Source organism: Xylocopa sonorina, chromosome 12, assembly GCF_050948175.1.
Source record: "Xylocopa sonorina isolate GNS202 chromosome 12, iyXylSono1_principal, whole genome shotgun sequence".
NCBI lineage: Eukaryota > Metazoa > Arthropoda > Insecta > Hymenoptera > Apidae > Xylocopa > Xylocopa sonorina.
In genome coordinates this window covers 10,832,224-10,846,082 of record NC_135204.1, presented here as the reverse complement: position 1 = coordinate 10,846,082, position 13,859 = coordinate 10,832,224, and the positions used below count along the sequence as shown (strand labels likewise).

Sequence of the window (13,859 nt, the reverse complement as noted above, 5' to 3'; positions counted from 1 at the left end):
GCGTGTTGTTACAGCCCTGACAGTCACCGAAAACCTGCTCCGCTCTCTCTCTCTATTTTGCGCTGACTGCGTTGCCCCCGCAGCGTTTCTCATCTCTCCTCTCTTCTCTGCTGTTTAACCGTGCCCGACGGGATCCGATCGGAGCGGGTGATCGGTGGGACACGCGTGGGCAACGCTCTCGATCGCGTAACGAGAGACGTTCGAAGGTGTGGAAGGTGCGTAAATCGTAGATCAGGTTGAGCGCCGCTGCCGCGGGCAGATACATCGCGGACACACGCGTATGGGTGCGTAAACCAGAGAGAGGATCCTTTCACGTCGAGCCTCGAGGGTCTACCTGCCCTTCTGCCCTACGAAAATGTCCTGGCAGTCGTTTGCGAGCTTTCGACCCGCTCGGACCCGCCCGATTTACCGCGTGCCGTCGTTTAAAAACTATCCGTGCCCGTTTCGAACATGCACCTTGGACTCGCGACTTGAGAGAAAGAAGAAGCCGCTGCCTCCTCGGACAGGAAGGTCAGTATCGGTTCTCGAGCGATACGAACCGAAGCGACCTTGGACAAATTTAGAAGCGAACCGGAGATAACGACTCGCCGCTATCTGCCGCGAACTCGATAACCAATTCTTTTTCTTCGTTCCGCAAGGACGAACGCGAGAACGTGGAACGAAGCATTCGGCCTGATTTATGTCGGCCCGGCCCGCACCACGGATTTACCGGTTTTTATTTTCGGCTGAAACGCGACGGATAATCTCGGGGACCGACGCTACGGATAACGGAGAACGGTGGATCTCCATCGCGTTCCTCGATCCAGAAACTTTCCCGGTGTTTATTGTACCTACTAGCGAGCGCAACGGGTCCGATGAACACACGTACACGTTTATTTATGTGATCAGAAAGAAAGAGAGAGAGAGAGAGAGAGAGAGAAGGAACCGCGTGTGCGCGAACGTTCCAAGTGGCATTTGCAATGCAAAACTCGACCGGCACGAAGGTCATTAATTATGCACTCCACGGTACGCAACAATAGAGCTCGACGGTGTTTCGTTTCGTTTCGTTTCGTTCCGTGCCACGACACCCTGTTCCCCACTCTCTCTCTCTCTCTCTCTCTCTCTCTCCGTCTGCCCCTTTCGATGTCGTTTCCTCGTCGATGGGCTTAAAGCCAGGTTAAAGCCGATATACTGCCAACCAAAAATCCGTCTTCTCCGTTGAGACGATGCGCGAAGTGTAGTTGGAATTTCCTCGGGGTTACCGGTGACGATGATGGACCGAGGTTAAAAGTCTAATAAAGCGAGATCGATGCGTCGGGTATCGGTGCATTTCCCTGCGGTGGGAAGGATGCCGAGTCCGATCCTCTACTCTTGGTCGCATCCTTTTGTGCACGGGTTGGTTTAGGATTCCGTTTCGACCCTCGGCCCTCCTTTCGAGATGCTCATAATTGGGAAATAAATCGTGCCGCCGTGGCGCGTCGCGGCATTCGGAATCTCTCTCTCCCTCTCTGGGATGATCTCGTTTCTAAAAGCGCACCACGCACGAGAACCGGCGTGGAAGTAATAACAGACGTCGAAACGGCGGGGAATGCGAGAGAGCGGGCCGCGTGCACGGCCTCGAATAAATAATTCATGAAACGATAAACGCGCACGCGGACGGATGCGTTATCCGGCCAGTGGATTCACCTGCGCATAATTTCGTGAATGATTTCGTTAGTCGGCTGGTGTTGGTTTGTCCACGGTTGTGTGTATCGGTGAAAGCGGTTCGCGTCCTCGCGCTCGGTTTCGAATCGGACCTCTTCACCGGCTAAAAACGGTTCTCGGCTCGAGAGAAATTTACCCGAACAGCCAGCAGTTGCTCGCGTTTAGTTTACGAAATTACCGACCGCTTTGTGTTTTCCAACGTGGCTTCTCTACCTACCCCGATCTTCTGCTGACCTACGTGCTATATGTACAGGAAACCTCGAGAGGTGCAATTTCCGCGCACCGCGCATCGTCAGCAACTTCTCTCCCCCTCCCTCTCTCTCTCTCACACACACACTCGTCGTTTGCGAATGCGCCGCGACTCTTGGCAAACCTCTTCCATTCGACTACCTTCGTTTCTATTATTTTATTATCTATCTAACCGAGCGTACCCGAAAGAAACATCATTATTCGAAGGTATCCTTATCTCCTATCATCTCGCCAGTCTCTATCTGTTTTTTTGCCGCCGGTATAAATAAGTACATTTCTCGGCCCGTCTCTCGCGATAAGATAGCGTTTCGCTAGAACACGTGTTCCTTGCAATTTCACTCCACTACTGATCTCCTCCTCCCGCGTTTCTTTTATTCCACCGCCTCGATAATTGACAACTCGTATCGCGTTCTCTTATCGTTGCACGTTTCTTTCTCTTCTGCTCCCTCTCTCTCTGTTCTCTTCTGTGTACGCATACCCACGTGCCCAGCTTCGTATTTATCCGAAACTCTGCAGCGAAAAGTCCCCCCGCCAATTTTATCTTATCTCAACTTTTGCTTTTTCTTTTTCTTTTTCTTTTTCTGTTTCTTTTCCTTCCTCTTCTTTCTCTCGTTCCCTTTCCCCCCCCCTGGACACGTATCGATAGCGCGACCGATAGGTGTGTACGTATTTCGATCGAGTCGTTATTGTATCTGCGTTACAGTTGTCGTACGATTACTGGTTGCGTCGTATCACGCGTAACCCGTTAAACGTTTGATAATATCGTGTATACGGCGTATTCCTGCGTATGTAATCTCCTCTTCAACATCTACCTGTGTATTTGCCAGTTGGTTACCGATTACCACGCATTCTACGAGGAAACTACTTGGTTGGTGCTCGCCATTCACGATTAACACCATCGTAAATCAGTGCGGCGATAACGTCTAGTCTTATTTCTACCGATAAACACCGCGTTGCGTTATCGATAATAATAAATATTTGCCGAGTTTCGCAATATTTCAACTGAGGTCGCGTTCCATGACCAATCGCGGGAAATAACGCGCGATCCCGAGCTTCTTCTCAATGGGTTCTCGAATAATTCCTTTAGGGTATGCCGATTGCTTTTACTTGCATTTGCATAATCACGGTTTTACAATTAGATTTTACGGTTATTTACAAGTGGAATATTCCGCGTTCCCGTTCGGCTTTCACGACTCCAATAGCACCACCACCACCACGTACGTATACGAGTCGTTGAGCTCGCGTCTACGTTGGCATCGATGGAATTCGATGCTCGAACATCGACGATAACGCGGCCAGTATCCTTCGAAACCGGTGCTCTATCGAAGTTCAGACGGAGACGACCGACTCTGCTCGTTTAATCTTTAATCGAGATCGATTCGTTATTACTCCTCGCTCTTCGCCGTGTGGAGTGCGATGACTCAAGCTTCTCTAGATTCGATCGCGCGTCGTCGTCGTCGTCGTAGTCGTTGCGCTCGTTAGAAGAGCTCGTGGCTGTTGCGAAACACGGATAAAATTGATGCACGTTTAAAAAGCGTGACGCGACGCGACTATCACGCGGCAACCAACCTGTAATCGATAAAAGACGAACGCTCCTCCGTTCGCCGATGAATATTTGCGATCTGCAATTATTTGGAGCGGAACGCGTACGAGAAACGAAGAGGGAGAGAGAGTTCGGTGACGCGATCTTGGCTGCGAGCAGGCCAGGAACAAAAAACAGATTAAGCGTGTCACGGGTTAAGAGTCGAGGAAGAGAAAGTCAACGAACCAATGGCAGCCAGCCCCTTTGATTGAGCCTGAATGCGCCCTCTTCTGGCTTTTATTACGCGCAATCGACCCCTCTCTCCCTTTCTCCTGCGGTGGCCCTCGCGCTTTCAACGACCGTTTTACGATCTTTTGTTGCCCGGCCATCTTTTAGACGATAGAGACAAAACGAGAATATCTTCGACCAACTTTTCGTCTTACGCGTACTTGCTTGTTTACTTACCGTCGTTCATGGGTGGACCACCGACCCGTTTGACCTTGACACGAAATAACGTAACCGGCTGGCAGTATTTATTGAAGTAGGTGTCTTATGCTCCGCAGAGAAACATGCAGTCGAGCTCGATGGCGTGGAACACGTTCATCCCGTCGTTGCCACCGCCAGGAAGCAGGACACACGCCGCGCCGCATTCCGGAATGACGGCGCACGTGGGCCATCATCATCCGGGGCCAGGTGCAGCGGCAGCGGCGGCGGCGGCGGCGGCGGCAGCGGCGCATCCAGTGACGGTCGCGCAGCAACAGCAACGCGAACGAGAGGAACGGGAACGAGAACGCGAAGCGAGGGAACGGGACGCGAGGGAGCAGCAGCAGCAGCAGCAGCAGCAGCAGCAACAGCAGCAGCAGCAGCAACAACAACAACAACAACAGCAGCAACAACAACAACAACAACAACAACAGCAACGACAACGAGAAACGGAGAACCTGGGCATAAGGGAACAGCTGGTCGCGGTCGAGAGACTGCACAGGCAGGCCGAAGCTCAGCAGAGGGCCGCTTATTACGCGGCCACCGCGCCTTCTACCCAACAGGTACGTACGATACACCGATTATTCCCCTGTCCAGTAAAATATACGTACGTGTACGCGTGTACAGGTGTCCCGACCGTCGAGCGTGCCTGGCAAAGTCGACTATCCGCCACCACCGGCCCACTCGAGAACGTCCAAGTCGTCGCTACCCGTTGGTAGCCTCCACGAGAAACCACCACCGGTGATAGGGCCCTCGCATAGCTCTCTGCCAAAGGTCGAGCCGAACGTTGGCCTGTTCAGTTACTCGACGTATCAACCGCAATCGCCGTACATCCACGAGAAAGTGAAGAGCGAGGTCGGGCAACCGCACAAATCTCTGCCGGGGAAGAGCGGTCTGGCCGGTGGTCTCGAGAGGGATCACCACGGGCGAGAGGTTCTCCAGAATCCACCGTCGCTGTTACCGGACCACAAGAGTTCGGTGATAGTGAAGAACGAAGGACGGGAACTTCCGAAGACGGTCGTGTCGCAGCAACACTCGCCGAGTCCAAAGATCATGCCGTATTTGAACGTGCAGTCGGTGCCACCGCAGCACAAGCCGTACGAGTACAGAAGCCCGACGCAAAGTCCTCACCACCACCTTCACCATCTGGACGGTCTCCAGACGAAGAACATACAGGCGGCCCAAACCCATCACAGGGGCAGTAGCGGGTCGACGACCACCTCCCAGTTACCCAGTCCCCATGGCCATCCACCGCATTCGCACAATCGACAGTCACCGCACGCTCAGCATCCTCATCAGCCACCGCATCCGTCGCCACCCGAACCCCGTTATCTCACCAGGCCGGAACCGGGCCTACCCTACGCTACTGCCAAGCCCTCGTACCCGTATCCGCATCCGCATCCGCCCACCGCCTCGCCGACCTCGCATTACGCCGCCCCGGCGGGCTCCAAGCCGAAAGTGAGCAGTCCAGCGCCGCCGCACATTTACGGGAAACCGAATTCCGGTATCATGACCGGGACGCCGGTCTGCAGGGCGTCCGAGCCGGCTGTCGCTGCCCCGATACCTCTCACCTCGAAACCCGGTAGCTCGCCTTACCAGCAAGTGCCTCATCATCATCACGGGGCGCCGCCTCCACCTCTGCCGCCACCCGCGCACAGTAGATCCGTCTACGACTCGAGAGGTTACACCGGCTCGTTGCCAGCCGCGAAACTACCGCCACCGCCGCTTCACGGTTCACCGCCGACAGCCGCGTCGGCCCCTCTATCCAGGTCGATCGCGCACTCGGCACACTCGGCGCATTCCGGCCACTCCGCTCATCACACCAGCCCGCATCAACAGCCCGGCGGCCAGACGGTGCAGCACGCCCAACCTCCGATCAACGCCTCATTTCAAACGCAACCGCTCGACCTGGGCGTCGAGAGGTCCGGCTCGCCGAAGAGAAAAGCCTCGACGCCCTCGCTGACCGAGTGTCCCGGGCAACCGGTCTCCCTCGAGGTTTGCAAGAAACGTAGGACCGAGGAACCCTCGCAACCGCTCTCCCTCCAATGCGTCGGACCGCCGATACTGTCGAGAGTGAGCGAACCGAGCCCGTTGATCGCCTCGGCCGCCACCTCGATCACCACCGTCGTAAACACCGCGGCTTTGCTCGCGCAGCCGAACGCTCAGGCCACGCAGCAAGACCGCATCGTGACGGCGGTCAGCCCGGCGCCGCGAACCGCCAGCGGCGACGGATCCGTGCGACCCGCCAGCACCGGGAGCGTCGGCAGCTCGTTGAATCCAACGGCGAGCGCGGCGCCCAGCCCGGCCCCTATACCCAGCCCAGCCCCGTCCACCGCGCCGAGTCCAGCGCCCAGCGCGCCTGGCACCCCCGCCAAGGCGAATCCGAGCACGGTGGACAGCGAGAAGTCGAACAGTCCGGCGCCTAGGCCACCGAGCAGTACCAGCTATCCCGTTCACAAACTGAAGAAGGCTTGGTTGCAGAGGCATTCCGGCGAGGACGGCACCGAGGACACGACCGGCGTCGTGGGCAGCGGCACCTGCGTCACGCTACCCATGAACATCTCCCAGGCACCGTCGCAGTCGCAGTCGCAGTCGCAAACCCAGTCCCAGTCGCAATCGCAGTCCCAGTCCCAGTCGCAGTCGCAATCGCAGTCCCAGTCGCAATCGCAGTCCCAGTCGCTGAACAACAAGGAACGCGATAATACCTCCTCGAACGTATCCGCCAATTCCACCGCCACTTGCTTACCCAGCGCTGTAAATTCGATTCACAATATCGGTAGTATGGCCGTGAACAGTATCAATAAGAGCAAAGTAACCGCGAAGAACAGCCGCAAAACAGCGAACAAGGAGCCCTTGAACGGACACGCCACCGACACGAAAACGTTGCAAGAAGACTCGTCCAGCAGCGACCCGGAGAGGAAGTCGCCGCCGAAAAGGAAGCCACCCAAGGTATCTATATGGATCGTACCTATCCTATTATCGTATTATGTGGTAACTTCTATTCTTTTTTTTTTTTTTCTCCACCTCGTCGACCGTTTCGTTTCAATTGTTTGAGAATCGTCTGCTCTGTTACGTACTTTTGCATGACTTCCTCGAATAGGCACATGATGTACATATAGAGTAGCGCTCGCTGAATCGTCCGCGATGGCGACCATTCTCTTCCTCTTCGCTGCACCCTCGAAGAAAGGTCTCGATACACACGTCTGTGTTTCCTCTTTCGTAGCAGGCCGTATTCGCATAGATTGTACTGTGACATATAGTACGCAGCACAGTCGTGCACGTTCTTCTCCGATTCCACATAATTCGTAAACGTTTCGTCGGTAATGGGTATTCGAATCGAGTAAACATTTTAAGTGTACCCCTTGAATACAAAACGATACAGAAAATGTGTACTTTTTACGTAGACACGCCGAGTGTCGATTATTGAAAGGCGCCACCGGTAGAGGGCACTGATTTCACGTTTAAGTTTCCCGCCTCGCTTGCCGCCATTTCGATAACAAGAGAGACGCGAACCAGAAATAGAGTGGTACGCGACGAGGTTACGGCGGAGCCTTTTTGCGCGTAAATTTTCCGAATTTCGTCGCGGATATACTCGTGTGTTACGTACGATTCGAGCATCGTTGAGCAAGATGTACAACTATCAACGGATAAACCTGGTACGGCATTGAAATAACAATTCCCTGTCAAATATTTCACTCACCGACGAAACATAACCTCTTTCCGCGTATCGCGACACGATTATCCTGCTAAATCTATTATTTCTATGGATAAATATTCCTTTTTTTCTCGCTTTGTTTGAAGTTGCTCGATTTGATGCATGTAACGTATTCGACGTAAAATTGATTTGATTGCTTGTTCGAAAGACTTATCGTTAACGAATTGGTAGATTTTTTTTTGGCAGTAGTTTCGGCAAGAGCATGAACTTCCTGACTACTTAATAATCTGTGCCCTGTGGTAGGTAAAACGAAAGAAAGGCGCCGCACGGAGGCAGCAGACAACCGCCGAAGACCAGCGGAGGCGCAAAGAGGATAAGCAAGGCGGAGGAGCCGGTGGTGTAGGCAGCGAGTCTAGCAACGAGAGCGAGGCTGGTTCTGCTAGCGATACCAGCGAACAGTTGGGTTCCGTTCAACCAGCGTCGAGGGCACGGCATACCACCGCCAATTCCAACAATTCCTCGGGAAACGGTTAGTTCTAGACGTAGCTTCTTGTAAACGGACTTGCCATCAGGTGAACTAACTATTCACTTGCAGGGTAAGTGATCCGCGTTCCACGGTCGTACGCTTACTCCTCTCTATAGAGCTGTGTGGGAACCAGAGAAATTCAGGAGTATACTCTTATAAAAGGAACCCGTAACCGTTCTGTATATTGCCATTTTCATTTTCGTCTTCATCGTCGTCTCTCTATTTTCATCTAATCTCGAAACATTCTTATAAACGTCCATCCAAACAGCAACAATGTTCTCCGATTAACTTCCTGATACTCTTTAGGTTCGCCAAGCTCTTGGAACGTCCCCGTAATCCTGTCTCGCACACTTACCCCGTCTCTGTGTAAACTTTTTATACGACTCTGCTTGTATCCTTGATCGTTGCGAGCATTATGATGACAAATAAACAATTGATACGTATAGAATACATATACATGAAATGTGAATAATATCACGAGCTTTTTAACACTGAACTGCATTACATGCTGGTGCTGTTGCTAGATACGGCTAGACGAATGTTGGTAAACGTAGCTGAAACAGATGGTATTTCGTTTGTTCGTTAGGAAACAATAAGGAACCGAGGAAACGAGGTAGGAGACCAAAGACTACGAAAGGTAACGAATTAGGGGGAGAAGATCAGCAACCTCGTCAAAAGAAAGAACGTAGAGACGACAGCGCGAGCGGTGGTAACAGCGGGCCAGGCGGCAGCGGCGGCAGGGGTGATCCCTTTCGTAGACCTCCGATATCGCAATTAAAGAAAACAGGCGACAGTTGGTTACAAGACGGCGCTTGTTTCGAAGTCGCCCCGAAATTGGCTAAATGTCGTGAGTGCAGATGGACACCGCACCAACGCTCCAAAAACCTTCCACAAAATATTTTCTGCAGATTTTATGCATTCCGTAGATTACGGTACACGAAAAACGGACAGCTGGCTATAGCAGGATTTAGCGATCCTCACAAGGATGCATCAGAGGTAAATACATGCACGCTGGATTCTCTTCTTTTTCTTTCTTTCTATTTTAACAATTCGTCCATTGCAACAGTAAGGCGAACGGTCGTCCTCCGTTTTATTGCAACAGGTAGATCTTCGGTTATGGTTACCAGGAAAGGACAGTTTGGATACGAAGAAGGACGAAAAGTCCGAGAAGAACGATAAAAAGAAAGGAGGTGACAGGGAAGATTTAGATTTGGAAATGGCCCACAGATTACTGCGTCAGGTCGGTGATCAGTTCTGCGATTTGTTGCATCAGGAAAAGGATGCGCTTCAACAGCACATGGCCGAAGGTAAATATTTCATTTGTTGGGCGTTATTATAAGTATGTACACACCCTGTCGTCTATACATGTGCAGAATAGAAATTCTGGATCAATGTTTATTCCATCACACGCATGTTTGTGACATCGTTGTCCGATTGTTTAATCGATCGATAGATGGTTAAGTTTTTCTTCTGATTTCATTGTTGTACAATTTCACGATTACGGTTCCGATTACGAAGGAGAGAAAAGAAACGGAAAGAACCTAATAAATAAATAACCAAGCGGATTAAGTAGATAAGAGAAGCGAGAAATTCGAAAGACTTGATCCTCGAGCATGTAATCGTGCCGGTATAAAAATTGCCGTTGCTTGGACAATTTCCTTTGTTCGCATGATTTAACGCTTCGCGTATCGATTGTTTCTTCACCATGACAGCTACTTCGGGACTTGTAGACGGAACGGTGGCTTGGAAGCGAGTGGTCCAGGGTGTCCGGGAGATGTGCGACGTCTGCGAGACAACCTTGTTCAATTATCACTGGGCTTGCGGGAAGTGCGGTTTCGTCGTCTGCATCGATTGTTACAAGGTACGAACGCGTTTTCTTTACGTCCTAATTATTTATACGTTCGTTTGTACGGGATACGTAAGTATAGCCGTATGTAGACGTATGATGAAAAGAGAATATATCGATTGAAATCTACGTGTTATACACGTATCGTGATTAAATCATGGAGCTTTTTAACACTGACCAGAATCGCGTAGAGTAATGATAAGCAGGAGTGTATGGAGTTTACCGCGCAGACATTTGACGCAAACATAAATATTATCAGGGTCGCAAGAATGGCACGATCAAGATTTGGGGAGAGAGCGGGAAGGATAGGGACGACTTTTCGTGGCTTTTGTGCACAAATAGGCAGGTACACGAACCCGAGCGGCTTATGCTCACGCAAATAATTGCCGGCGATAGCTTGATACGTCTCGGGCAACGACTGCACGAATGCCGCGCGGAGTGGGGTATACCCCAACACTGCGGTTGTTCGCTGGTCGTTCAAACGCCTACCAATGAGTATTTGCGAAACTTGATAAAAGGTGACACGGTGCCGGTTCTGAATGGTAACGTCAAGCAGGAAGTTAAAGAGGAGAAGAAAGTGAACGAGTCGAACGGATCGTCGGAGAGCAAAACGAACGGCGAGGACAAAAACTCACCGTTGAACTGGCTGGCGGACGTGGCGCTACAGAATCAGGATAAGAACGAGACTGGTTCCAGCTCGGACTCCGACGAAGATCGGGACGGTAATTACTCGACTTTGAGGGAATTACTCATCCGACCCTCCCACAAGTCGAACGGTAGCGGGTCCAGATCGAGTTCGCCGACGAATAATGGCTCGGGTAACGTTAACGCCAGCACCGGAAACAACGCCGCAAACAACGTAGCCAAATCTGGGAAAAAATCGAAAATGGACACGCTGGACGAGGTGATATCCAGCGTGATCGAGCACAGCGTGAAAAAGGAGAGGGAAGGCGGACTAGGCGACGAGAAACCGAGGGAGTTGAAGCATTTCGTCAGAAGGTATAAATGGACGCAGAAGGGAAGAGAGCCGTTGCCGATTCGGATCATGACGCTCACCGAAAGCAAGAGCCTCTACCCGGACGTGCCCCATTCGTGGCTCTGCGACGGGAAGCTGCTCAGGCTAAACGATCCGAACAGTCCGAACAATTACAGAATATTTCAAGATCAATGGAAACGCGGACAGCCGGTGATCGTGTCGGACGTGGCCAAGTCGTTGGACATGAATTTGTGGCATCCGGACTCGTTCGCGAGAGATTTCGGCGACGAGAAGAACGATCTGATCAATTGCATGACCGGGAATCTGGTGCCGAATCAACCGATGCGTAAATTCTGGGAAGGGTTCGAACACTTCTCGAAAAGGCTGAAAGACGAGAGAGGGAATCCGATGTTGCTGAAATTGAAGGACTGGCCGCCCGGCGAAGACTTTGCCGAGTTACTGCCGTCGAGGTTCGCCGATTTGATGAAAGTTTTGCCGTTGTCCGAGTACACGCATCGAAACGGAAGACTGAACTTGGCTAGCCGTCTACCCGACTGTTTCGTCAGGCCAGACCTGGGCCCTAAGATGTACAACGCGTACGGCTCGGCTCTTCATCCGAACAAGGGAACGACCAATCTCCACCTGGACATCTCCGACGCGGTTAACGTGATGGTGTACGTCGGGATTCCAAAGGACGCCGACAACGACGAACACGTGAAAGGTATCCATTATCGCTACTACTATTACTACTACTACTACTACTTGTTTCTATGCCTCTAGCGACGTCCGCGCGTTACTTTAATTAACCACGACTAAACGAATATCTTAAATTGTATCGGATGTTTCCCCGCAGAGGCGCTAAGAGCGATAGACGAAGCCGGCTGTGATATCCTGACGCGCAGACGCGTTCGTGAACGCGGAGAAGCGCCGGGCGCGTTGTGGCACATTTACGCGGCCCGGGATGCCGACAAGATTCGAGATCTGTTAAACGCAGTGGCCTTGGAACGCGGGGCTCGTTTGGAACCGCATCACGATCCCATCCACGATCAGAGCTGCTATCTCGACGGACCGTTGCGAGAGAGGCTGTATCGTGAATACGGTGTCGAAGGGTAAGCGGCATCGTTGTTGCACGTTCCCACGCGACGTCATTCTCCGCGGTCGTGTTTTCATTCATCTCTGCGTTTCGTTGTTACAGATACGCTATCGTACAGTGCCTAGGCGACGCGGTATTCGTGCCAGCCGGTGCGCCGCATCAAGTCCGTAATCTTCACAATTGTATTAAAGTAGCCGAAGATTTCGTATCCCCGGAGAACGTGTCGCACTGCTTCCATTTAACGCAAGAGTTCCGCGCGCTATCCGACACGCACACGAATCACGAGGACAAACTGCAGATCAAGAACATCATCTATCACGCCGTGAAAGATTCCCTTACCGTTTTGAGCAACGTGAAGGAGGAGACTCTTGCCAAGCTGAAAGCGAACAACGATATCAAGAAGGAGGAGACGTAGCCCTAGGCCCCCTGTCGCGGTCGCAAGACCCGTTGAGAGATACATTGTTCGACTGAAGTCTCGCTGTGTACCAGTGAGTGCGCAACGCTCGTTGCCGAGTCGGCTGCGCGTCGCTCCCCCGACACGACGGGCCGGTAGTACGCGCCAGGAATAATCGGTTCGGGACGACGACCGCTCGGACGGAATCATCTTCTCCGAGATGCTCCCAATACCTGTATCGAGGTGCAAGAATTTGTTGTGATATTTGACGAGTAACTCAAAAAGTTTCATTTCTCGCTGTTGGCTGAGCCAATCAGGGTTATTCGTTTCTTTATTTCAATTTCCTTTTTACGTGTTCTTTCTTTTCTCTCGAGCAACAGCAGCAACTCGCTTGCTAACGGACATGAAGTCCGCGAGTCTTTCTGTTTTGTCGTTCGAGCATATGGAGTCAGCGGCGGTGCACGCGAGCGCGCCACGTCCATTTCTCATTGTGATACCAGGAGGAGGACTTTGGATCATGCATTATTTGTAATTACTTATATCGTGCCTGTATTCAATATACATACTGTCTATATTATATAAATGTAGATAATGGATTACTGTGTAATGAATTCTTACTAGCAACTACGAGAGAATTGTCTAGTGGTACCTTTGTGCAATTAGATGTCGGTTAAATTGTTAGCTGAATCAGTAATGATACTCGTCGATTCGCGTTTACACGCTCTCGTGATCTGGTGCTTTTTTTCTCTTTTTTTTGCGAGGGGCAGGGCAGGGGAGGGGAGGGGGGGGGGAGGAATGAGTGGTTTCTTTTTCTTGTTCATTTCGTAGGTATCGACTTAGCGGAGGTAATAAATGGCCGATATATATTTCTCGCTGCGTTCTTGTGTTCTCGCGCGTTACGAGCACAAGAGGAAAACACTGCCTAAGCTGTTCCGCGTTTCGGTCCGTCGGTACGGATCGGTGATCGATCTTTGCGCGTCAAAGTACATTAATCTGTAATGTATACGTAACAATCGCAATTCTGCTTTCTCGGATATATTGCGCGTGTCTCATTTTTCGGTTCGTCTTTCTTCGAAAAATATATCGGCTATACCCAGCAAAATCCGTTCGGCGGGGGTTCGTATGGTTGTCACAGTCTCGTTTTTCTTTTTTCAAACGCGTAAAAGGCATCAGCACGGAAGTAACAAGAGAGGTTAATAGAAACGAATCTGTCGACGGAATATCTTTACGGAACGCAAGATCGGATTAACATTGTGGCCCAGTGATCATCCAGTAAAATTAAGCTGTAAGAGAAAAAGAAGAATGAGAAGAAGAAGAAAAAAACAAACAATGAAAGAAAAAGAAAAAAAATGAGAAACTGTTATTTTTGTCAAATCACGCAAACCGTCTGTAAACCGAATATAGAGCAGCGATATTCTAATTGTATTATAAT

At 51.2% G+C, this 13,859-nt stretch overlaps 1 protein-coding gene across 1 annotated transcript in view; it reads left to right on the top strand.

The window, feature by feature from the left end:
* Positions 1 to 13,023, top strand: part of Kdm3 (Lysine demethylase 3) — an 83,985-nt gene extending 70,962 nt beyond the window's left edge. Inside the window, exons 10-18 of the mRNA XM_076905776.1 lie at positions 4,000 to 4,500; positions 4,565 to 6,886; positions 7,896 to 8,121; positions 8,705 to 9,114; positions 9,221 to 9,425; positions 9,831 to 9,979; positions 10,224 to 11,661; positions 11,794 to 12,049; positions 12,136 to 13,023. Of these exons, the coding sequence (XP_076761891.1) occupies positions 4,000 to 4,500; positions 4,565 to 6,886; positions 7,896 to 8,121; positions 8,705 to 9,114; positions 9,221 to 9,425; positions 9,831 to 9,979; positions 10,224 to 11,661; positions 11,794 to 12,049; positions 12,136 to 12,448 (5,820 nt within the window). The 3' untranslated portion in view covers positions 12,449 to 13,023. The remainder of the gene's footprint in view (positions 1 to 3,999; positions 4,501 to 4,564; positions 6,887 to 7,895; positions 8,122 to 8,704; positions 9,115 to 9,220; positions 9,426 to 9,830; positions 9,980 to 10,223; positions 11,662 to 11,793; positions 12,050 to 12,135) is intronic.
* Positions 13,024 to 13,859: the final 836 nt, after the last annotated feature.